The 26,241-nt window shown below is 43.3% G+C and overlaps 1 protein-coding gene across 1 annotated transcript in view; it reads right to left on the bottom strand.

Moving 5' to 3' along the window:
* Window positions 1–1,199: 1,199 nt before the first annotated feature.
* Window positions 1,200–26,241, bottom strand: part of slc41a1 (solute carrier family 41 member 1) — a 59,760-nt gene continuing 34,718 nt past the window's right edge. Inside the window, exons 4-11 of the mRNA XM_083886494.1 lie at window positions 19,765–19,836; window positions 17,713–17,857; window positions 15,509–15,655; window positions 12,459–12,603; window positions 11,242–11,321; window positions 10,573–10,707; window positions 10,257–10,405; window positions 1,200–4,356 (exon numbers count right to left, since the gene is read on the bottom strand). Of these exons, the coding sequence (XP_083742620.1) occupies window positions 4,171–4,356; window positions 10,257–10,405; window positions 10,573–10,707; window positions 11,242–11,321; window positions 12,459–12,603; window positions 15,509–15,655; window positions 17,713–17,857; window positions 19,765–19,836 (1,059 nt within the window). The 3' untranslated portion in view covers window positions 1,200–4,170. The remainder of the gene's footprint in view (window positions 4,357–10,256; window positions 10,406–10,572; window positions 10,708–11,241; window positions 11,322–12,458; window positions 12,604–15,508; window positions 15,656–17,712; window positions 17,858–19,764; window positions 19,837–26,241) is intronic.

Below are 26,241 nucleotides of genomic sequence, written 5' to 3' on the forward strand. Positions count from 1 at the left end.
AATCAACTAAATCTACCTTCTAGCTACATATTGAACCGTTCACTCTTGTGATACTGCAGCCAAAGTTTACTCATGTGTAATTTACATACTGTATATCCGTAGCTATAGGTATGGTGCATGTTAATGTCAGAGCCGGACAGTAGCAGAGTACAGTATTTAAGTGCATTAATAGATGAATAGTAAAAAGATGAAAATTACTTGATTTTACTTTCAATTCCTTTTACATTCTTCAAGGTATTAACATGAACATTTGTCATAACTCCATGTAGGATGTTTCTATATGTAAATGTAAGAACTGTGGCAGTAGTAATGCAATATTTAGAAAATGTACTCTTGTACTCTTGATACTCAAGTACTTTTAAAAACAAGTACTACAGTACTTTTACTTAGGTAGACATCTCACTGCAGTACTTTTACTTGTACTTCTATACTTGAGTAAAATTTAGCAAGGGGTATCTGTACTTTTACTCAAGTAATGAAGCTGTGTACTCTGTCTGCCTCTGGTTAGTGAGAATATATATCTGTGTGTAATGTGTGTGCATGTAAGTCTGCCTCTTGGTGTACCGATTAGTGTGACTGGGACACCACAACCCTAACACACTGATCCAAGCAGCACAAAAGAACAGAACATCCAATGACCCCTGCAGGACAGAACAGATCCAAAAGGCCCCAGCACCAATGACAAGGGACAGTGCAGAAAAACCACCAGAGAAGTGTCTTTGTTTTCAATCATGCAGGAAGTACTGAACAATCTTTTTAATTAGCTGAGTCTAATGATTCAGTTACAACTGCTTTACAAGTCACTAGTTTGTTTGTAAAACAAAGTCACAGTAGTTTCATGCAGCCATGCTGTGATGACTCCACACAAGTTGAGGAGGTACGAATGGAATTAATGGAAAATGTAGCAGCCTATGTCAGTGTTTCTCAATCCTGGTCCTCAGGACCCACTCAGGACCTACTGTTCTGCATGTTTTAGATCTGATTCAAAGCTCAACGCTCAGCTCATTATCAAGATCTGCAGAAGCCTGATAACGACCCATTTATTTGAATCAGGCCGAGTAAATGAGAAGAAGACCAATGAGAAGCATGTTTCATTTAACTGGGTTCACGTGAATCCAGCACAACAGCTGAAGCTGAACAAATCATGGACAGAATCAACGGCAATGGTAGGAAATAATATAGTCCTTTATTTCCAGCAATTTACAAAGTCCTGCATGGAGAAAGCCTTCCTCCAGCTTCACAGAGGGAGAAGAGCGCACAAGACTGCAGGCCCGGTAAGCTGAGCTGAGCGTTGTGTGTTTCTCCTTAAAGGCAACATAACTGACAACAAGCCTTGCTGTTAATGTGGGATGTTGTTCAGCCTGAGGATCAGCGTCGGTCCCTGTGAGTTCAGGGGCTTGAAGCACTGAGGTTAACAAGGCAGTAGTAGTCAGATGAAGCATTTTCAAATCTGGAATCATAAGATGTGACACTGTATTGCATTTTTTTTGTCAGGTTTCGTGTTGTATTTCTGTTCTTCAACTTGTGCTTCACATGGGTCTAAAAATCCATCCTGCTGTTTTTTGTTTTGCTTTTTAAAAATCACTCTGCTTTATTCACCGTAACTGACACTTCCAGCCCTCGTCTTCACCGCAACATCATATAAAATCATTATGACATTACACGTCAGAATCATCATACTGTACACCTTTTATTAATCAAAAACTATTTTAAAGAGATGCTACTCAGTGGGCAAACCTAGCTCCTGATTGGTTACTCTGGGATTACTTGGCTCTGATAGGTTAAGGCCTTTCTATGATTTACAAGCTGTCCCTGCATGAGACAGGGTTTGTGTAAAACGTGGTTTTAGGCACTGTGCTATTACTTAGCAGAAAAATAAGCTCTACTGGCCTTTGGAAAGGAAAAAAAACAAACATTAACGAGAAGAGAAAAGAGACAACAACACGGTGATAAAGAAACAGTGCCCAAATAAACAACCTTATATATAGAATAAATATAATATGTACAATTTGCTTTGTGTGCTTCTAAAAATAAATAGACAAAGCATTACTTGCCCCTGTTGTACACGTATTCACAACTTTCCATGGACATAGAGGCAGAACACTGGTCATGAGCAGAGCGGAGGATACAAATGCAGCTTTTACAACATGTTGTAGTACTACAAGGATGCCACCAAGGATGCCACGTCCACAGGATGTGGACGTGCTTGGGTTTATCAGGGTACACACAGATAAGTTGTACAGGGAAGAAAATCCCTGTGGCGCCCTCTGTTAGTCCAGTTTGCACATTACAGTACTTGTGTACGTGTGTGTGTGTGTGTGTGTGTGTGTGTGTGTGTGTGTGTGTGTGTGTGTGTGTGTGTGTGTGTGTGTGTGTGTGTGTGTGTGTGTGTGTGTGTGTGTGTGTGTGTGTGTGTGTGTGTGTATTTGACCAGCGTCAGTGAAGTCGCTCCATCTTTGCAGTGGTTGTTCACCTGGTGAAACCGTGACACAAAAACAGCGATCATAAGAAAAGATTAATACAAATATTAAGGAAAAGGAGGAGAGGAATAGAAAGAAGGAAAAAAAAATTCACAATTTTAACATCATTTTAAAAAATCAGTCAGCAAAAAAGGAAAATGTTTTTTTTTACATAAAAATAATCACATTGTGCACATGCACTCTGCTGGCTCATCAGTCAGGCATCACAAGCAGGTTTGCGGCAGTGCCTCTGAGTGAGCATCTGTCATGATGTTCTTCCCATTCTCCTCGTAAGGAGGTCAGCTCAGGTCAGCTGAGTGTGGAGGAAGATACTGTAGTCTGTTTGTATGTGCGGTCAAATAAGCTATTTCACCGCTTATTTGTGCGTTGACTAAGCTATTATTTGACGTATAACCTATAACATATAATCCATTTTTATTTATGAGAAGAGAAGAGGTGTATTTCATGTTGGCTAGGCCCAGCGGCAAGAATACCATGACACATTTTCCTTTCTTTCATGTTTTGCTCCAGTTGAAATATTTCAACTTTGGCGAAAAACTTTGCCTCACAGCGGTGCAAATACCAATCAGCATAGAGATATTCTGACTAATGTCACGATCATGTCTGTCTCTGGCAGCCACTCAGACTCAGCTGGTTCACACCCAGAGCTCTACAACAGGAAGTCGGGTCTACCTAGTACGGTTTGTTTATTTTTTTTTCCTTCCTATGGGCTTTGGTGTGGGAAGGGAGAGCTTTACAAAGCAGCACAAACTTCAGGTTCCAGTTGTAAAAGGCTGTGTAACGGTGACATGCAGATATAAGCAGAAGTAGATTTTATCAGGTGAGGCTGTTGTTTAGGGGCTAAAATCTTGTTTTTCCTTGAATATAGCCTTAACCATCATCAGAGGTGTACCTGTGGCAGGTTGACCTTATCGCTTGGGCTGATTCCAGGTCTGATTTCAAACTCTCAAAGCCTGGATTGTGCAGGAGTAAATTACAGCATTATTATTCTTCTGTTCCATCCTAATGTATCATTACACTTGTTATGTGTGTGGTCCAGTCCCCCATAATCAAACCTCCGTCAAGAGTGAAACATCTATTTTCCTAAATCAGAAACGAGACACGTGAGAGTCCATGCAATATTCTTTCGATATATCACTTAGCACTTGGTGATTAAGCATTCTAGACCTGTTTGTTTATGTTTTTGCCATTTTTGTTGTCTTAGTTTCAAGTGTTAAAAATGGGAGGGCTCAAGTCCCCATTGAAAATAATGAGGAATGGCCCTTGAAATACAACATATATTGATACATATCAAAAACATTATTTGTCAACATTCATAATTAATGTCAATAGAATAGTAATAAAAGTAGTAGGACTAAGTTGTTAGGGTAAAGTAGAGGAGAGGGGATGGAGTCTATGGGGCTGGATACGTCAGGTGTTTTGTTTGTGTGTTGACTTGGAGATATGTATGTTTCCATAGAAACACAGACAGTTTTGGGATCCTGGGACAGCTGCTGTGGTGCCTCAGACTCCTGATGTCCTGGAGATGAAATGCTACTGCCCTACACATGCACTCTACCACCAGTCAGAGCCCTACAGGAGATTAGCCCTTTTTAATATAGACATCTTCCACTTTCAGAAAACCAGTGAGGTTTGTCACAGCGTACAGAAGCAGCTTTTCTTTTGTGTGTGCTTGTTGTTGTGCATGCATTCAGTTGCCCACATTAGAGTCTCTGTCCCCAATGAAATAGCGCATGTGGAAGCAGAGGGCAAGGAAGCCGGTTCCCAGCAAGTCACCCAGTGCCGTCAGGTAGGGGATGGAGAAGTTGTCGGGGTCCATGCCTCGACCCCACATCCAGTGCACCATCCAGTCTGCCAGGTAGAGGAGGATCATCACCTGGAAGGAAAACAAACTTCACTTCTCAAGAATTATACATTTAGCTGCTTATAATGCTAATGTTCATCATTATAGTCTTCTTCTTCTCTTTATTATTATGATTATTGTTATTATTATTATTATTATTATTATTTTCTGAATAATAATAATATTATTAGTTTACTGAACATCTACTCCGGTCAGGGGGTCACTGAACATCTAGTGTGGTCAGGAGCGGGCCACTGAACATCTGGCCGCTGCAACTGGTGCGCCGCCGATTTAGGAAGAAACAAAGAAAAAGAGGTAGGGCGGGAAGGGAAGGGGTGAGAAAAAACGATTCTCACACCATGCCTAGTATGAGACTAAAAAAAACCTGCCCCAGAAACCTACAAAGCACACAAAAAAACTAAAAAGCAGTTTCCATAAAACAGGGGATGATCGTGAGAGGGGAGGGGTGTGAGGCTGGTTACAGCCCAGAGTATAGTTTAGGGGTGGGCAATATTTAGTTTAAATTATATAACAGTATCCAATCATGATATTGCAATAACAACATCTGTGATGATATAGCGCAGAATTTCAAATTAAAATGAATAATATAAATGTATGATTTATGAATCGATTAATAAGAAAATGTACAGAAATAAATAACTAATAATAATAAAGACATTTCCCTCACAACTATAGTACAGAACCTGGGCACATCCCAGTCAAACAAACTGAAAAATGTTTGTTTACACACTGTAGGCCTCAAGTCTGCAGAATCCAGATCCAGTTGTGAGGCTATTTTTATACAGCTGTGGATTGTCATCAGTGATATTATGATTAAATCAGTATTGTTTTCTATAAAAATATGTAAAAATATAATATGTATTAATGACTTCCGCCACAGTTCTGTTAAAATTCCCTTGTTTTTCTTTGCACGGACACCAAGTGTTTATTGTTATAAACTGCTGGGTAATATTCCAAATAAAGTATACCTTGAAATGATGTACTATACATGCATGTCATGACTTGGTGTCACATTCCACAAGTTCTCTGTTTGTTTTCCCTGCTGCTCCTGGTCTTCTCTTTCTCTTCCGCAGGAGCTGACCTACTTTCCTGATGACACCGGTGATCGTCTACACCTGCGCAGCTCCTCCTCAGCTGTTCCTGATCGGCAATCAGAAGGACTCATAAGGCGGGGCTTCCCGGATCACCGGTGTCAGTTCGTTGTTTCGCTTAGCTGGTAACAGTCTCTCTTACTTCGCTGCTAGAAACTTGACTCTGAAAGAAATACTCACGACTTGTTCCACCTAGGTCACCACGTCTCCTGTGGCCGAGAAGACACGAGGCTCCAGTGGATTCTACCTACCTCCGGAATCACTTCCTCCTCTTGTCTCCTCATGGCGTCACCTCCTCGTCAGCGGAAACCCCCGCCATTCCACCCGCAACCTCCTCAGCTGGATTCCTGTTCTCCTCGTCTCTCCATCTCGAGTGAGTTCGTTCCGTGGAACCCCCATCTGATGAACTGTTGCCCCTGTGGAATCGCTGACATTTCCCTTCCCCCTCCCGCTAGCTATTCACGTTATCTCTCGTTGTCTATACTTACGTGCTTGCTAGCTTCCTGTAAACTTAGGCTAAATAAACACTGGTTTTTACATACTTACCTTGTCCTGTCTGCATTCGGGTGCTCTGTAAAACATCTTCGTTTAACATTACGAACTGACCAACATGGACCCGGCAGACAGAGATGTGTTTAATCAGGCGCTCTCCGCACACAGTGAAGCAATTAGCTGCCACGAGGTACATCTGGCTGAGATAGCAGCGTCGCTACAAAACATAGCAGTTAAAGTCGGCATGCTACTCCACTCGTCTCCCGCCGCTCCTGCTCCACCACCGATACCTGCTAACCCGGTTTCCCTTGCTTCACCCCCCGTTTTGCCGTCCCATGAACCATTTGTTCCTACTCCCGAGCGATTTTCTGGTGATTTGAACAAATGTGCGAGTTTTTTGTTCCAGTGCTCGCTAGTTTTCGATCTACAGCCTAATACTTATCCCTCTGATAATGCTAAAATCGCCTTTGTGGTAAATTTACAATGGGCAGCGGCATTTTTTCGTAACCCTCTCTCTCGTCCTACTACGTTCTCCAGCTTCGCTACTGAGTTAGGTAGAATTTTTGACCATACTTTCCAAAGTAATGACATCGCTAACCAGCTCCTAGCACTAAAACAGGGTAACTCATCTGTTGCTGATCATTCCATTAACTTTTCGCATTTGTGCCGCTGAAAGCGGTTGGAATGACACCGCTTTACGTGCTATATTTTTAAGAAGCTTAGCGACGATTTAAGGGACGAGTTAGCCACACGAGATGCTACGACTAGCCTAGAAAACTTAATCCAACTCGCTATCAGACTTGACTGTAGGTTAAGAGACAGACGTCATGAGAGACGACGTATTCCACCTCCGCGCTCGATTGATTATTCACGTTTGCCACTTAGCTCCCCAACGCCAATCTCACCTTCCACTCATGCTCCCAGCGACACGGAACCGATGGTCGGACTCGTCTATCCTCCTCCAAGAGACAACGACGACTCAAGTCAGGTTCCTGCATCTATTGTGGACAGTCTGGTCATGTCCTTGCTTCCTGCCCAAACCGCCCAAAAGACTAAGCTCATCAGCTCATGCAGGAGTGCTGGTGAGCAGGGCCGTTTCCGTTCCTGCACTTTCTCGTGTGACGCTGTCAGGTCGGCTCCATTGGGAGCAGAAGACTATTCCCCTCTCCTGCCTGGTCGACTCTGGAGCAGACGAGAACTTTATGGACATTCAGTTTTCTGAACGCACTGGTATCCCGTTTATTTCACTTCCTCTCCCTAAGACGATCTCCGACCTAAACGGCAACCGCCTGGCAGAGGTCACACACCACACAATACCCCTCATTCTCACCTTATCCGGCAATCATCAGGAGGAGATCCAACTCTACCTGATTCCTGCTTCTTCTGCCACAATCGTCCTGGGTCTTCCTTGGCTGGCTCTACACAACCCGTCCTTCAACTGGTCCACTAGTCAACTTTCCAGCTGGAGCGTGAGTTGTCATTCTCGCTGCCTGCGATCCGCTCAACCCTCCCAGACAAGCTAGCCGGGCCCCATTCCTGAACCCCCTAACCTCACCGACGTTCTGGAGACCTACCACGACCTTGCAGAGGTGTTCTCCAAGGGCCTCGCACTCTCCTTAACGCCCCATCGTCCTTATGACTGCGCCAACTACCTACTTCCTGGTTCCAATCTGCCCTCCAGAAGGCTTTATAATCTATCTCGGACCGAACGGAGGAGCATGGAGGAATACATTAACCAGTCGTTGGCGACTGGTCTCATCCGCCCCTCCTCTTCTCCCGTTGGAGCGGGATTCTTTTTTGTGGAGAAGAAGGACGGCTCCCTGCCCTGTATCGACTACAGAAGCTTAAATGACATTACAATTAAAAACCATTACTCTTTATCCCTCATGGACGCTGCCTTTAGCCCTCTTAGCAAGGCACAGATTTTTTACAAGCTGGATTTACGTAACGCCTACCACCTTGTCCGAATCAAGGACGGGGATGAGTGGAAGACTGCCTTTAATACGCCCATGGGGCACTTTGAGTATTTGGTCATGCCTTTCGGCCTCACCAACGCCCCGGCTGTTTTTCAGAACCTCATCAATGACATTTTGCGCATTGCGACATGTTGGACAGATTCCTGTTTGTATACTTAGATGACATCTTAATATTCTCAGAGACTGAAGAAGAACACGTTCAACATGTCCGGCTGGTTCTCCAACGACTCTTGGAGAATAAACTTTTCGTCAAAGCTGAAAAATGTTGTTTCCACACTTCCCTTTCCTGGGGTTCATCGTCGAACAAGGTTGTCTCTCTCCCGATCCCAGCAAGATCTCGGCAGTAAAGGAGTGGCCTTCTCCCTCTACCAGGAAGCAACTCCAGCGCTTCCTGGGTTTTGCCAATTTTTACAGGCGCTTTATTAAGAATTACAGCCGCATTGTCGAACCCATGACTAAACTTACCTCTCCCAAACAGGTTTTCTCCTGGTCCAACAAAGCTGAAGCCGCCTTCCTCCTACTCAAGGACTTGTTCACCTCTGCTCCCATCCTCACCCACCCTGATCCAGAACTTCAGTTCATTGTGGAGGTCGACGTGTCGGACACTGGGGTCGGGGCGGTCCTCTCCCAACGGAGCCATGACGACCAGAAACTACATCCTTGTGCCTTCTTCAGTGGTCGCCTCTCTCCAGCGGAGAAAAACTACGACGTCGGCAACAAGGAACTCCTGGCAGTCGTACTGGCCCTCCAGGAGTGGAGGCACTGGCTCGAGGGGACCGCCCAACCCTTCATCGTCTGGACCGACCATAAGAATCTGGCCTACCTACAAGACCCCAAGCCCGGTGGGCCCTCTTCCTGGGACGGTTCAAGTTCACCCTCACCTTCCGCACTGGCTCCCGCAACGTGAAACCTGATGCTCTCTCCCGCCTCTACGCTCCCGACCCTCCCGAGCAGAAGACTGGAACCATTCTTTCCCCTTCCTGCATCCTGGGCGCGGCTTCCTGGCCTGTGGAGATGACGGTACGTCAAGCCCAGCAGACCGAGCCGGACCCTGGTGGCGGACCCCCCAACTGCCTGTTCGTCCCCACTGCCATACGCTCCGAGGTCCTCCAGTGGTGCCACTCCTCTAAACTCGCGTGTCACCCTGGGACCGCCCGTACCCTCTACTTTCTCAAACAGCGGTTTTGGTGGCCCACCATGTCTCTGGATGCTGCCACCTTCGTCTCCGCCAGCCCTGTCTGTTCCCGTGGGAAGTCTTCCAACCGCCCTCCTGCTGGTCTCCTGAATCCCCTCTCCATTCCTCATCGCCCCTGGTCCCACATAGTGGTTGATTTCGTCACTGGTCTTCCTCCATCTTTCAACAACACCACTGTCCTGACGATCGTCGATCGTTTCTCTAAGTCGGTCCATTACGTCCCTCTCCAGAAGCTCCCTTCTGCCTTGGAAACCACCGACCTCCTCGTCCATCATGTGTTCCGCCTGCACGGCTTCCCCACAGACATCGTGTCGGACCGGGGGCCCCAGTTCGCGTCACAAGTTTGGAAAGCATTCTGCTCAGCACTAGGGGCCTCTGCCAGCCTGTCTTCAGGGTACCACCCACAATCCAACGGCCAAACAGAACGCTCAAAACAGAGTATGGAAGTGGCGCTCCGCTGTTTATCCGCTCGCCATCCATCTGAGTCGAGCCTCTTCCTTCCCTGGATTGAGTATGCACACAACTCTCTCATCTCTGCTTCCACTGGTCTCTCTCCCTTCATGGCCTCCCTCGGTTACCAACCCCCTCTGTTTGAGTTCCAGGAGAGGGAGGTAGCTGTCGCCTCGGTGCAGGCCAAACTCGAGCGATGCCAGGCGGTATGGCAGCAGGTACGGTCAGCTCTCCAGAGAACCTCCCTACAGACCCAGAAACAGGCCAACCGCCATCGGATTCCTGCTCCTGCATACCAACCTGGCCAAAGAGTATGGCTCTCCACAAAGGACCTCCCACTCCAAGTTGAGTCACGCAAGTTGGCACCTAGGTTCATCGGCCCTTTCCCTGTCGATCGGGTCATCAACCCCACCGCTGTCCGCCTGAAGCTTCCCCGGTCACTCAATATCCACCCCACGTTCCATGTTTTCCTCCTTAAACTGGTGGTGGAGTCCGAACTAAAATAAACACTGGTTTTTACATACTTACCTTGTCCTGTCTGCATTCGGGTCGTCTGTAAAACATCTTCGTTTCCCTCTAACGGGAATCGCAACACTTGGAGCTATAAAAATACGTTTTAATTTGATATGTTGTTGTTTTTACTTTGCCCAAGAAAATTACAATAGTTAGAATTGTTCAAAAAGAAGACAATGATGTGTGTGTGTGTACCTGAAGTAGTGCAGCAGCCAGGTAGAAGGTGATGAAGATGGGGGTCAGGGTGGTGTGTCCACCCCTCAGTGAGTTGATGGTGTAAAGGAAGACAAGGTGACCCGGTGCCACCAGGAGGAAGAGCACACGGGCTGATCGAGAGTTCACAGCTGGAGAAGAGCGACAGAGACACAGAGAGAGAGAGAGGGAGGGAGGGTGGCCACTTTTGAGCCAGTCACATGACTAATATTTTAGAAAAAATAGAAACTTTTAGTCAAGCTGTGATGACGAAAAAAGAACAAACTATGGAACATTCCAGTGTTTCCCAGTGACTCACTGGAGCCAAAGAAGGAGGTGCAGGGTGTGGGGCACTTCCTGGGTGTGAGGTTGGGATCCCCCATGGGTAAACCATTCATGTGCAGATAGGTGGAGATCCGACTGGCCTGAACCGCTACCAGGTTACCTCCCACACCTGATAACACACACACACACACGTGGTAAAACTATGGAAATATTGTGAAACACCCTCTGTAACTTAGTGAATATAAAATGCCCCTGCACTAAAAGCAAAATGCCACCTACACAAGAACAAGAAAGATCACTTCATTCTCTAGCATCCATTTATACACATCTGACACCTCTAAATCATGTTGTTAAAAGAGACATAAATTCATATTTAATGCTGCAGTACATAGGTGCTACTGCTCTACTGCTGTCTTCTTAGCTTAGTTTGTGTCACATTAGCTCATGAAAACTAATTATATTTAAACACTGAAGTCACAGTGTAACACAACACACTGAGATAAAGTGACAAACTTTAGCAGATATTATCAGGTGAGCCTTTCGTTAAATAGATACAATAAGTTTTTTCTTGTGTCCCCTCTGGCAGCTGTGTTTTTTTCAGTGACTGAATAGTCCAGAAGGGGGCCCACCCCTAGCTCAGCCAGCAATGACTATCCCCTTAATATCACATGCAAATAAGGTTTGAGGTTTTACAGGTGTTTACCATTAATGACTGGGGTAAAAACAGCCATGCCAGCAAAGTTTGGATCGGTGACAGTCTTGTCGAGGATCAGTCCACCAACACTGAAAAACAGGATGAATTTCATGAAGTGTCGTCACATCGAAACACATAAACATTTCACACACTTAAGAAAGTTTAAACAGGAAAAATGACATGTGATACATAATAGAGAAGTGTGTTGATACTTGTGTATTATAATTTTACAGTATATGAATAACAGAATAGTTTGTCATCAGTTTGACAGTAATGCTGCCTGCACTGAAAAACAACCATATGAGAAATAAGCCAAATATTCCTAAAATCATTAAAATGTTGTTGTTTTATGAAAAATAATCTGTTAACGGGGTAAGCAAGGGTGAATTCCAATTCCTTGCTTAACCCTCAATCTTGACCCTCAATCTCAAAAATGCGCGCTCCCTCAGCAAGTGCTGTCCCGATTCTCAGAAAAATTAAGTTGAGGGGCAAGTTTAAGGGCTGTATCGCCCTCAATATTGAGATTTTCCAAGACCACCCTTGGGAGCAAGGGCTACCCAGAATGCATTGCGTGTTTTCACATAAGAAAGATGGCGTCGAAAGCAGCGAAGCGAGTGCGATACAAATTAAGTATTTTCTTTGTTAATAGAGATATAAAAATGATGAAAACCATTGTATTATCTTAGTTTAGGCCCATATTATGGATTACTGACATCATTGTTGCGTAAAATATATTTTTATCTTACGATCTTTTGTCAATAGCCGGCCGGTGCACACACGCAATCGTTTGCTATCGTTTACTTTTCAATAAGCTGTGGTGTGTGGTAACTGTCAGCTGAATATGTCCGTGGTTGTGGTATTTGTATGAGTATCATCTTATAACTAACTGACAACCTAATAACTTGACTGAAATAAAATAATAAATAAATAATCGTGACGTAAATGTGTTCTTCTTCTTCTTTTTTGGAGTTGACAGACTGGACGCAGCTTTCTCGTTATTCTGCCCCCTACAGTCTGAAGACGTATCTGCATTTAAGGGGTGTCCCATTTCTAAGTGACAAAATAACCCTCAACACTTGGTTTTGAGGGCCAGTTAAGATTAAGGGTTGAGCTTGAGGGTTAAGATTGAGGGTAAAGATAGGAATTGGAATTGGCCCCAAGTTTTGTGGTAGAGTGATAAAGTGGTAGAAGAATGAATAAATTGATGAATGAATGAATGAATGTACCTGCTGATTGCCATGGCGATGATGACCGGCTCCCAGCCGGAGTAAAGGACTTCTCTGGTTGATGGGATCTTCCTGGCTATCAGCACCCACAGAGGACACAGGGCTACAAACACCGCACACACCAGCGGGTTGGCATAGTTATTGTCTGGAAAGGAAGTAGAAGAGAGAAGGTAGATTTACACAGCAAATGTGAATTTAAAGAGTAACTAAACCCTTAAACCACCTTTTTCAGGTTTAAAGTAGTGTATATGGTTATCTAGTAATATTATTCACTGATCCAGGTAAAGTATTCAAATGATGTATTTTGTGTCAAAAATAGGTGTATGTACTGCCTTCCCTGGATAAACACCTCCCATTACATTTGAATTTACCTATTAGCTGGCTCTTACCATGCTATCGTCACTTTCCTGGTTCTACGTCACCACCCATCCTCATCTAGTCACCCCCCCCCGACCCCCAATAAAACAAAAGCCAGGCATTCTGCTGATGTCTGAGGCAGAATTATTGATAATTTTCAAACAAAGGTCCTTCAGTCTAATTGTGAAAATAATCTTTATAATAATTAATAAACCTGAATAAACCTTGCGTAATAGACGTTTTTTACTGCAGATATTTCTTTGAGCACTCCAGTCGGACAGATACAACAGTAACAGACCCAGGCAACGGACAAACGACTATGAGCAAGCAGTGTACATGCGGTAAAATCTGCAAGAACATCCATGGCTTAAAGATCCACAGAGCGAGGATAAAGTGCCTGTTGGAATCAGAAGCAACCCAACGCACAGGTGTTACCCTGGATTTCCATTGGACGCGGAACGGCCGCGGCGCGGTCGCCGTTGCAAATCGCCTCCATTCTAATCAATGAGAGCATTCCCACCGGCCACGCTGCGGAGTCACCCCATAGTGCCCAGAACCTCCAAGTGTTGCAAACGAATCCCTCGAGCATCAAGTCCGACGGGGCTCGGATCAAATGGCCTGCAGCTAGCATGACTTCACTCTGGAAGCAGTTCAATGACGACCAAATTCTGTAGGAAATGGCAAAGGGTGACGGTTTGTGGAGGAGGAGAAGAAGAAAAGCTCTGGAACATCGTACTCAATGAACCAAAGAGCTGTAAGGATCCACAACATCAGACAGGAGATGAAATCGCTGAAATCCCAGTACAAGGTACCGGACTGAGGGGCATCAGTGGTGGTGGCGTGAGAGGGCACGCAAACGTGCTGCTTTCATTGCTCACCCCTTCAAGTTCACCAAGGATTTGCTGGAGCAAAGGCGCAGCAGTAAAGTCGCCTAGACATAGACCAACATCTGAAGCAGACTTACAGCGACCCTGCAAGGGAGCAGGAGTTGGGAGAGTGTAACAACCTAATAGAACCCCCTGAAACAGATGTGTAGTTTGACATGTCGGAGCTGCAGCTAACGGAAGTCAGGGGGGTCGCCCGCAAAGCAAGGACAAGCTCTGGCAAGTGGCACTTCATACAAAGTGTATAAGAACTTTACCAAACTCCTGCTGTGCCTGTGCAAAATCCTGCGAGTCTTCTGGAGATCCCTGATCAATGGAGAGTGTCTGAGGGGGTTTGGATCACGAAGGAGAAAAACTCCACCCAGCTAGACCAGTTCCGCATCATCTTGCTGCTGTATGTTGAGGCAAAGGTTGTCTTCAATGCTGTTTCCAAACGGCTGTGTACCTACCTGGCACCTACAACGATACATCGGTCCAGAAAGGAGGCATCTCAGGAATGTCAGGCTGTCTGGAACCTGCAAGGCAGTGGGAATGAATCAACCCTGGAACACATCCTCAGTGGCTGTGCAAGGGCACTTGGAGATTGGACTTGGACGGTACAGGTCGTCAGCACAGGCCTGGAGTGGGCAAAGCAGTTCCAACCCTCCAAGTAAACCATCACCTTTGTCAGAGCCGGGGATAAGTCAACTCCTATCAGAAGAACAACATCTGCAGGCATCCTGATATCTGCAAGAGACTGAGAGTTGTTGATGGATCTTGAACATCAGCTGAAGTTCCCCAGCCACATTGCAGTCACCACCCTGCGACCAGACATTGTCCTCGTGTCCGAGTCCACCAAGCAAGCAGTGCTGCTGGAACTGGCTGTGCTTCGAAAGGAAGCTCTCCAAGTATACAGGACTAGCCAGTGACTGTCAGGCAGGCTGGTTGGAGAGCAAGGTGTTAGCTTAACTTACTTGTAATATAACTGTATGGTGTATGTTTGTGATAGTGTACTGTTTGTCTGCTGTGATATTTCATTGTCATACATTTTTAATAATGCATTTTACATAAAAAGAAGACTGGAGTTTCTATAAAGTATTTGTGCAGCACATAAGCTTCATGCTCTGATATGGAACTATTTTAAACTGTATAAATACATTATTAAAAAACACTGGCATTAATATAGTGTGTTGTTTTTATGCAGCTGTTTATATTGCTTTCATTGTATAATGCTTATTATTATTGCTTTTGTTGTATTATAATGTGAGGGTTTTCATTGTTTATTGATTATTGATTATGCACAGTGATGACTGCAAACCAAAACCCTACACTCTACAATGACAATAAAGAAGTATATCACATGCTCTCATAATGTTGTTTAGAAACAGTAAATGGTGAAAAAAATTTATTGTTCGCTACAGTTCAGTAAAGTACAGTAAAGTACAGTAGGTAGAGATCACACACAGACACCTCAATGCCTTTATCTGTCACACGTGTCACAAAAACAATGCATCCATTTACCATTGCAGATCAAAATCACTCTAGTGCCTCTGTTCCCTTTCTTTTGAAATGCTATTATTGTTCCATCAAACCTAAATTAAATCACAGAAATTGCACAAATACAAACTTGAGAACTCCAGCCTGTGCTTCAGATGTGGTATAGAAAAGGGCTCTTTAATGCACCACTGAAAAAATATACAACATTGGTAGAACATTTTTTTTCCATAATTTTAGGCCGAATTGTTCCATATTAAATATTAAATCAGAGAAGTGAGTGAAAACATTATATTATTTTGATGGGAAGTGTGTGAAGAAGTGTGGAAGTATTACCAAGCTCTTTGTACAGTCCTGTGGAAATGCCTGCCAGTAGGGACAGAGTGATCAGGTCTCCCAGGCTCGCTGCGATGGGTGTGGCCACGTTGTCTGGGTTGATTCCAACCTTCCTGGACGCGATGATGACACCGATCATGATGAGCCCTGTGAGATTTCAGGTCAGAGACGTCACTGAGGGCACAGTCGCATATGGTGAGATGTGATATTCAGAGTGTGCAGTGATTTTGGAATTATGGGTGTAGCCACATTAGTTAGATGTTTTCTAAGTGAACACTTTTAAAATAGGTAAAAACAAAAACTCAGAATGTGTCAATGTGCAGTGTCAACAAAATGTCAACAAAATGTTGAACTTTTACAGTTGTGATAGCAGACGGTGGTGGTGTTGATCCACTAAAGGCGGATTTCCATTGGACGCATTACAGCCGCGGCACGATTTTGCTTCGTCCTCTGCCCGGCGTCAATCCCCACCGGGCGCGTTACGGTATCGCAGCGGTGCCTTGGGAGCCAGCGGTATTTGTAACACGTCCAGTGGAAATCCGCCTTAAGACATTCCCAACTGTCTCAGCTGTGCTGATGTACTGCACATGATGAAGACAGGGTAAACATGACACCTTCCAAACAGAGCAGGACAACTGATAAAATGGATGTGTGCATACAATTAAGGCTATATCCATACGTCTCTGTTTCCATTTTTCATACGTTTTCACCTTCACATTTACACAGTCACTCATCTCATTCATGACATCTTTTAAGTCCAACTAATGAAATGGAATGTAAAAATGAAATTAAAAAGGGAAATTCTTGTCTTAAAAGGCAATTCACCTGACACTCTTATTTTTTTTTTAACTTCCGCAATATATACGTGTCCATGTCTTTAAAATTGGAGACATTACAGAGGACAGATCATCAAAATGATGAGACTGTCCCATGAGATCATCTAGTCCAGTGGTCCCCAACAACCGTGGACTGGTACCGGTCCGTGGGTTGTTTGGTACCAGGCCGCACAGAAAGAATAAATAACTTACATTATTTCCGTTTGATTTATTATAGGGGCTGAACAATGTTTTATTTTGAAAAATGACTGGATTCCCTCCGTTACATCTGTCTATGACTCACTCTTGACGCATCCCGAGGGAGATCACTGGCCAGAGTTTTTGAATTACGAGAACCGCTGCAGAGATTTCTCTCAGAAAAGAAGTCACCGCTGGCAGCACATTTCAGTGACAAGGAGTGAGTCGCAAAACTCGCTTACTTGTGCGACATATTCAGCCTACACACCTACACAAAAATTAGTAACTAATGGCCAAAACCGCAGATCTCACTCACTCGCGCTCTTTACTCTCTCTCTCCCACGCTCCCGCCCGTGCTCTCGACGCATACTAATTTTGATGAACAACAAACGAGTGCTGATCAATAGTTTTGTGCAAGCAATTTAAGATCCCGACTCTTGTTCCAAATATGACAGGCTTCATTCAGCGATTGAAACAAATATATCAACATTAATGAAATGTTTACAACTGTTTTGTGTATCTTATTTTGAAGGCACGTTTAAGCGTTACCATAGCGATCAGAGAGCGTTAGGGGGCCGGTCCGTGAAAATTTTTCCTGACATTAAACCGGTCCGTGGAGAAAAAAAGGTTGGGGACCGCTGATCTGGTCAACCTATGTTGCATTCCATTTATAGTAGGAATATCTGAGGTCAAGGGGCATCCCTTCAATGGGAAATCGGATTTCAAAACTCGGAGCAACCACACATACCCCAAGTAAGGATTCCAAGTTAGCTGCCACCATACAAACACTGCTACATTTATTGTTAATAAAACCGTTACGTTAATATTCTGTCATGTTTGTTTCACAGTAAATCAGTTGTACACATAACTGTTTCATTTTGAACCATAGACATGTTGCTACTCTGTTTATGTGGGCAAAATGTAATTTAAAGAGCTTGTTGTTGACTGGAACTGCTAACAGTGGCTAACAGTGGCTAACCACACATATGTTTGCATCCATGTTTTTTTCTGACTCCACTCTGGACATGGAGAACTTGGAGGTGAAGATTCGATGTGAACACAACGCGGTCAATCATCAATCATCTGGTGGCCAGTTAGATCAAACATACTGTAGACTCTAGAAGTTCACTTTAGCAAATCATTTAAGATTTTTAAACATTTGAAGTGAATAATAAAGTAATCAGATCATACCCAGCAGCAGAGAGGCTATGAAGGCCGTGGCCACACTGGACGCACACAGCAGCACAGCATGGCCAAGATTGAAGTCTCCCTCTGGGATCCAGCCAAAGATGACTGCAGCTATGGAGGCCAGGAACCCCACCACTGTGGCTTGGACCTGCACACACACATTGTAATGGTTCATAGAGGTGATGATGACTGCAGATGTTCTGTGATCTGAGGTTTCTGAAGCTTAACTTTCATAGACTGTTTACATATGAAATAACATCACAGTTAAGTCAGTGGCGATTGCATTGTTCACACCATCTGAACCAGTTTGAGACACCAGGTTGCTCACGGTAATACAGCCTTTTCTGACTGGAGAGTGAAGTCACTATCAAACTCCATAGCCCACAGGGACACTGAGCTGCTGCTGCCTGTTGGTAAGTCTCTGTCATGTATGTATGAGCTGGCCTTCCTAATCAGTTTGTCCAGTCTCTTCCTGTCAGCAGTGGTGATGCTGCTGCTCCAGCAGACCACTCCAGAGAAGATGGCTGATGCCACCACAGAGTCAAAGGAGGTCCTCAGAAGAGCTCCTTGCAATCCAAAGGACCGGAGTCTCCTTAGCAGATGGAGTCTGCTCTGGCCTTTCCTATAAAGTGTGGTCGTGTTGTGAGATCAGTCAAATTTGTTGTTCAGGTGAACACCCAGGTACTTATAAGAGCCCACTCTCTCAATGTCCAGTCCCTTGATGTTCACCGGTGTCGGTTGGGGGTGACTGTGCCTGCGGAAATCCATCACCAGCTCCTTGGTTACCCCACATTGAGTCGGAGGTGGTTCCGCTGGCACCATTCTGCAAAGTCCTGGATCAGTTCTCTGTATTCCCTGTTGTCGTCATATGGGGGCGCTTAAAAACTTAATTCCTGCATACAGGTTAGGTTTTAGTTGGAGGACACTCGGGCTAATAGTCCCAGTATAGTGCTGACACACCTTGTTTCAGCACGGCACAGCAAGGCTCAACTCTACACGGTTTGGTTGGTTTTCCATTACTATAGTACCTCCTTGACGCAGCATGAAACTGCCATGACTTCGTTTTACACGACACACACAAACTTGACTTGACTTGAAAGGCAGTTGTTTTTGGTGTAACTGAATCATTGGACTCAGTTCATCAAAAAGATGGCAGATCAACCAACTGGCAGTGCCTGCTGCATCTTTGCTGAAATCTTATCTCACCTCACTCTCAGCCTATTTTATTTGTCACTATACATGTTATTGGAGTGATACAGTATACATTTTTCCGTCCAGGGGTCATTCAGTCTTTTCTGTCGTGAAATTAAAATACAAATTTTCATACTCATGTCACAGCAGATATTTCTTTTTCAAAAAGCCCTGATGTCAGCCTAGTGTTATAATCGTGAGTCATATCGAGGAATCTTAGCGTGTATGCAGATGCAGATAACATAATATCACATTTTAAAACCAATATCAGTCGATACAATATCGTGCTTCTCTATTAGTTACATTAATAGTCTAAAGATCATTTTCATAGTCTGTTAATATGTAGTTTGTTTCTTCCGTGAATCAATTAATCTTCTGGTCCAATAAATGTCAGTGTTTTCAAAACCCCAAAATGATTATGATGTTCTCGAATGTCTTGTTTTGTCCACAAACTTAAATGATTCACTATCACATTCATTATATGGAGAAAAGACACCAGGAAATATTCACATTAAAGAAGCTGAACAATTAGAGAACAGAGGAGTCAAACCTTTGGTGATTAAATAAGTAGACGATTAAAGTTAGAATCACCAACTGGATATTGTCCAACCCTAATGTATAGACATGCATGTTTATGTTTTTACAGTATTATGTTTTACAGTCAATATCATTTCCATTATAGCTCAATGATGCAACATTTCAAGTCAAACTCAAGCTGGAATTAGAGAACATTGGTTTACACATGACCTGCTTTGGAAGGATCTGAAACATGTGGGTAAATTTCATGATCTGATTTTGTGCAGTAGATGTGGATTGGGACGTGCATGTGAGAGGGATGATCCATGAGACTGGAACTGAGTTTACCTGGATGAGGGCCAGGTTCCCCATGATCATCTTCCACATGTCCTTGGCTGTGTCCATCTGACCAATGTTTGCCTGAAAGAGGCAGAGGAACACACAAGGTTAACATATTGTTTCTCTGTGTGTGTGTGTGTGTGTGTGTGTGTGTGTGTGTGTGTGTGTGTGCATATGTATGGGCAAATGCTACTGCCTCTTGGCCCCATCAGAACAATGATAGGTCAGTTCTCTGGACAAAGAACAAAGACACTCTGATCTGATCACCCACCCCGTGGCCGACTCCACTTATCTCTCACACGCACGCACACGCACACACACACACACACACAGAGTCTCAAGCGTCAAGTGGCTGCGGGCCACTGTGTGCGTATAGGACACAAACAGAGGAGCCGCTCATCCTCTCTGTCCACTAACATTTACATATATACAAAAGAAGGGAAACAATTCAAATAATATTCGTCATATGTTGATATATTTAACAAGGTTAAAGATACTGTGCAAATACACTTTGATATTATAAAATCTGATTAAATTATCTGATTTCTTCCACTCACTTTTAATTTTATTGTGATAATTACCAATATTGATTAATTTTAAAGTTGTTCTTTATCATATTAAAGTGGACCTAGACCGGAAGTTCCAATTAACGCTGTTTTTTAGTGTGTATCTGCGTCATTACCTTTTTTATGAAGCCCTGAAGTTTCGAAACAAACAGTTCAGCCATTACTGAGAACGCTGTGTTTATTGTAATCTCGGGGCTCAACGAGATGTCTGAAAATCCCGTAATAGTTACGTAAACAGCAGTTCTTCTGAACAGCAGATCCTCCTGCTCCTGGCACTAGTCCGGGCACATCCGGTTCCGTACATTGAACCGCAGTAGAAGAATATCGTCCGTTGTGGAGGTGTTTCACGAGCGACAGTGTCTTCTGACTCTGGGTCTGACTCCGGGTCAAAGTCATAAAAGGTACTGCGGCAGGGAGTCGTGAAGAAGCTATTTTTAAACACTGTTAAAACAATGTTTTGATAATGAGTAGCAGTGCATCCACCGTTCCAGAGGGGGGAGCTGCGCTTCTGAGAGTGGGTGTGCTGAATATGTCACTTCGGGGTATTAGCCAATCACAAGACAGTTGGGAAGGCTCCACGCTGGCTGGCCAATCACGACACACTCTGTCTTCTGGGGGTGAGATTTATGTCTGAAATATCTCGGCTGAGGACAGCGTCAGAAAAGACAGATTTCTATCGGCTTGTTTACAGCAACTAGGAGGTTTTTGACCATAAAAACAAGTTAATGTATGTAGACCTCCATAAATAACATATATGTGCAACAGGACCACTTTATGTGAGCTTTAATATCTAACCCAGTCATACGAGTCAGTGTGTGACAATATGTGCCTAATGCTTGGGTTTAATAACCTAACGTGGTGTGATGCTGATGCCATTGCATGGCGATACAAGTAATGTTGAAAGCATTATTGATGTATAATGTAAATGATTTGTTACAAACCCTCATATTTTTCAGTTATTATCCATGAGCCAGAGAACAACATTTCATTTGTTTGCATTCCCCATGTGTGAAAGCTAATGAAAAATTATATTTTGGTATGATAATGTTAATGATGAACAAATACATTTGGGGAAAAAACACATTCATTATAAGCTGCTATTCTATTTGTATTAATACAAGAGGAAGGAAATACATTGTAATTTAATTAATGTTTTCAAGGATTCACCTTGGTGAATCCTTGTTAAAGCTTCTACAGTATTTGGTTGGTGTTTAGTTCCAGTGTAGAGGTGACTGTGAATCAGTGAAAGATTATTGTTTCAACAATGTTTTAGTGATTTGTCCTGCTTTTGTGTTGGGTTAGTATATTTTTTTTATTTAGGATCACAGCTCTGTTCAAACGAATAACAATACGTGAAAATGGCTTGAAATAAATCACTTTATCTTGTTTCCTCTTTCATTTGGAGGTTTGAAAAAAAAATCAACATGATTCATCTATTCCTAACATTTATGATGAACTGAAAAAATATTCAGATGAATAAAAGGTCCCCTATTGTGCAAAATCAACTTTTTAATCTTTTAGTACTGATATTTGGGACTAATTTAATAATAATTTAATAATCAAGACATCCAAGACTTTATTTTTTCAGACCAGTGATGATAAAAAAGAGGAACAAGCCTCTTTATTATAAGAATAAAGAAACATGATCATGTGAAATGAAAACTCTTACTGCCAGGACCAGGGATTACATTCTTTTCAGTAATAAGCGCATTAGGAAACTAACAGTTCTTTTAATCTGCTGATAATGACCTGGTCCCGCTGAGGTCAGTCAGCACAGCTAATGCTCAAATTCTGGCAGCGATTCATCATTTTCATCAGGGATGTTAGAACGCTTTATTTCAGCTTCAACAGGTCCATATGAAATCATCAGTTACAGTAGGGATGCAATTATTTTTTATTATTAAAGGTCCCATGTTATACCCTATTAACCCATGTTAAACTAGGTCCTGGTGCCCTAATGAACATGTCTGTGTCATGCTTTAGTCAAAATATCATAAGGATGAAGCACAATAGCAGTTCAATAACCCTGCCAAAACAGCCTTTTTGGGCTCGGTTTTGTGCCTGATCATTTACTTGTGAATGAGACCCAGATAAAAACATCCACTGCTTCCAGGGGAGTGTCGATCTAACTTACTATCCACAGCCATACTGTCACCACTTATCACCTATTGTCATGCACCGTCGTCACAACCCCCGCTCCATATACCCCATAGTAATGTCCGTTTACCCGTTGTTACTGCGTTTCACCGTAGCATAGAGTGACCACGATTTGGCTTCTCGCGATCATAAAAACATTAAAATCGAAGAAAATCGATTAATGCGCTGCGTGGCGTGTATGTAAATTCCCATGCTAGAAAAAGACCCTGAACGCACCAGTGTTACTACGGCTGAAAGTGACGTGTGTGGATCAACAACACGAGGAGAGAACGTGGAAACACGACAGAAAGGCAGCCTTTGGATGAGAAGAAATGTAGGACAACATCTACATCTTTCTGCAGTGCTTTCAAACGCGCGCTCTTCATATTATTGATCCACACACGCCACTCGCTAACCGCAGGCACGTAACTGGTGCGTTCAAGGTGTCCCTCCAGCATAGGAATTTACATACACGATCAACAACAAAGGGCTTGTGAACATTTTTTTCATAAATAAAATATATCCACTGGACACACTGGAAGTTTGTGTAAAACACTGTGCTCCGCTGTGCAGCCACTCTTCCTACCTCGCCTGCACTCTCGTATTTCACAGGGACAAGGGGGAGCTACGGTGGAGCTGTGAAGTACTCTGCCTGGTGGGGTGCCAACATTCACGGTGAAATGTCCGCACTGTCGTCACTTGGTCGGGAGGTGTAAACATCGCGTCTTTTATCGCCTATACTTACACAAAGTGGAACCACTAAAGCATGACTGAGTCTTGTTTGAGTCCCAAATATCAGTACTAAAAGATAAAAAAGTTGATTTTGCACAATATGGGACCTTTAATTCATCTGAATATTGTTTTTTCAGTTCATCATAAATGTTAGGAATAGATGAATCATGTTGATTGTTTGTTTTTTTCAAACCTCCAAATGAAAGAGGAAACAAGATAAAGTGATTTATTTCAAGCCATTTTCACGTATTGTTATTCGTTTGAACAGAGCTGTGATCCCAAATATACTATACAACACAAAAGCAGGACAAAGATCACTCAAACATTGTTGAAACAATAATCTTTCACTGATTCACAGTCACCTCTGCACTGTGAACGGACACTGGAACTAAACACTAACCAAATACTGTAGAAGCTTTAACAGAGAAACTCTCATCCAATATTCAATATCCACAGAGATATAATTTAAAGCTCATGTTGACCCTGTGACGTTTCTCAAACTGCTGGACTTGTTCTGTTACAGTTGAATGTCCTTCACCTCACCCTCCCTTCAAAGTAAGCTGGAATAAATGGTATGTATTTACACTACTGATCAATATTTTAGGACCAGTTGAAAAATTGCAAGAATTTACATTTTGCACTGTTGGATCTTAAGTAGGTTCTAAGCAGTGCTTCAAAATACAAAAAGATCAAATGGGAGTAATCACCCATTGAAGTGAAATAGGCTGTTCATCAGCTGATCAAAAGTTTAAGACCACAGCCTTTAAAAGCCAAAATCTTCACAAAAGTGTGGATTCAGTGCAATTTTCTGACAGGTATCCACACTGTCATGACCTCCTGATGGCAAAGTCAAAAACAAATTAGTTTGAGGCGAGTGGGAATGTTGCTCCAAGTGGTGAAGATGGCTTCACAGAGGGTATCCACTGTCTGGAACTGGTGTCCATTTATTGTAAAATTCCCTTGCCATCCAACCCCAAATGTTCTCAATGTGATTTCGATCAGGGGAACACGCAGGATGGTTCAAAAGAGTGATGTTATTTCTCTTGGAAAAAGTCCTTTGTCAGGCAGACATTGTGAACTGCAGCCTTGTCTTGATGAAAAACCACACAGACGATGGCCTTCAGTCATGAGGGATGCCCCCTGCAACATCTCCACATAGCAGTTTGCAGTTTGACGCCTCTGCACAACCTGAAGCTCCATTGTTCCATTGAAGGAAAGCCCCTACAGGGTGTCTACAGGTATAAACAAGTTAAATTTAAGACTTTTTACGACCTTTTAATACCACCTCTAAATGAAATTTACGACCAAACTTACAATGGAAATACATATCAAAAGTGGAACATTTTTACGACATATGATGCAGCAAGCTTCATACGCGCTGCCAGGCACCGACTTCAACCAAGAATACTCATTATTTTCAAGCCATTTGTGATTAAACTTGTACTTTCCCATGTTGTTGAGTGGTTACAAAAAAAAAAGCGTCAGCCAAATGTAATGTAATGTAATGTAATCAATGCTGCCCGCCGCCTATAGACGCTTTAGCCTAAGTCATCAAAAGCTGAGCAGTAGGCTAGTGACGAGACCCAGACTCTATCAGCAGCAGTGATTGGGTCTCGTCTTTAACTTGTCACCCAACGGTGCGTACCAGGGTTTCCCCCAGAAAACCTGCTAAGCCCGGTGTTAGGACCTCTCGGGCAGCCCACTGCGTTATTGTAAGACATTTATTAACAATAGTTAAACACCAACCATAGAGTCTTACAAAAAGACACACTTGAAATTAAATTAATAATATCAATTTTTTCACTTAAATACTAATTAAGTAATCGGCTAGTGAATCTTGAAGAAAGCCATGCAGTGGTTACATTTAAAAGTAAAATAGATCAACAAGGTGACCTTGAGTGTCATGAAATATAATGCATTATTATTATAAATAAAAAAGTGGTAGTGCCCCCTCATCTGCCTCATCTGGTGCAGACAAACGGCCCTTTTATTTCTGCGCACCGCCCCTGCGCCGTTCTCTTCTCCCTCTCCTGCGCCGTTCGTCGCTCTGCGCTTCTGCGTCTCCAAGTGGTCATTTCATATCTAAAGCAGACTGGATAATTTATCTACGTGTTTTATCCCCACATAAAAATAATGATTTTTATGACGAGGATGGAGTACAGTCGCGATGAAGTGCAGATGATCCGAGTCGATCTGAGTAAAACGTGGTGACAGACTCTGAAGAGCAGAGCCCTCTTTTCATCGTTTTTACTCTGTGGTCTCAATATTTATGTAGAAGACGCTTTAGCACTGTAATTAAGGGAATAACAGATGCATCAGATGAGCTGATGTCTTTAGTTAACTGCTCAAAGAGAGAGAATGTTCTCTGGTGTGAAGTGAATATCGTGGGAGTTCATAATTTGCTCTGTTTGCAGCCAAGTTTTGCTTTTGCGCAGAGACTTTCCAGCGTTTAATAGTTGCTGTTCCACAGTGTACTCGCTCTTTTTCGACCGCCAAATTATCGGTGCATCCCTAAATATAACATCTTTATTGACAAGAACAATGTAACCGTAATAATGACGCGCTTGATAGTGTGACTTGGGTTTCAATCAGCACCTGGACAAGGGAGCGCTGCGCCGATTACATGGGGGAGCATGCGCCCTCGTTCCCTGGTATAGAAAAATCCATGTGGTATAAAAAAAAATCTATTTAAAAAAAGATAAACAAGCAATGCTAAGACTGGCGAGGGGCAAGTAAAGCCTGGCGGCCCGTACCATTACAGCCTCTGAACCAGCCCATAGACAATGCAGTGGCTACCGAAAAAAAAAAAAAATTCAAACGAGCAGAACAGATTGATCGCATGTTTGCGGGGACATGACACACAAATATTTAAGACCCATGCAATCTGAATTTAAGACAATTTAATACTTTTTAAGGCCTTATTTTTAGGAAAATTGATTTACTGAATTTAAGACATTTTAAGACTTTTTAAGGACCCGCGGCCACCCTGCCACAGATCAGGATGGCGCCCCCTCCACTGTGCTGTGTAGAATACATCTCAGGTCAGATCTCC

This window comes from Microchirus variegatus (assembly GCF_963457635.1).
Source record: "Microchirus variegatus genome assembly, chromosome: 3".
Lineage (NCBI taxonomy): Eukaryota > Metazoa > Chordata > Actinopteri > Pleuronectiformes > Soleidae > Microchirus > Microchirus variegatus.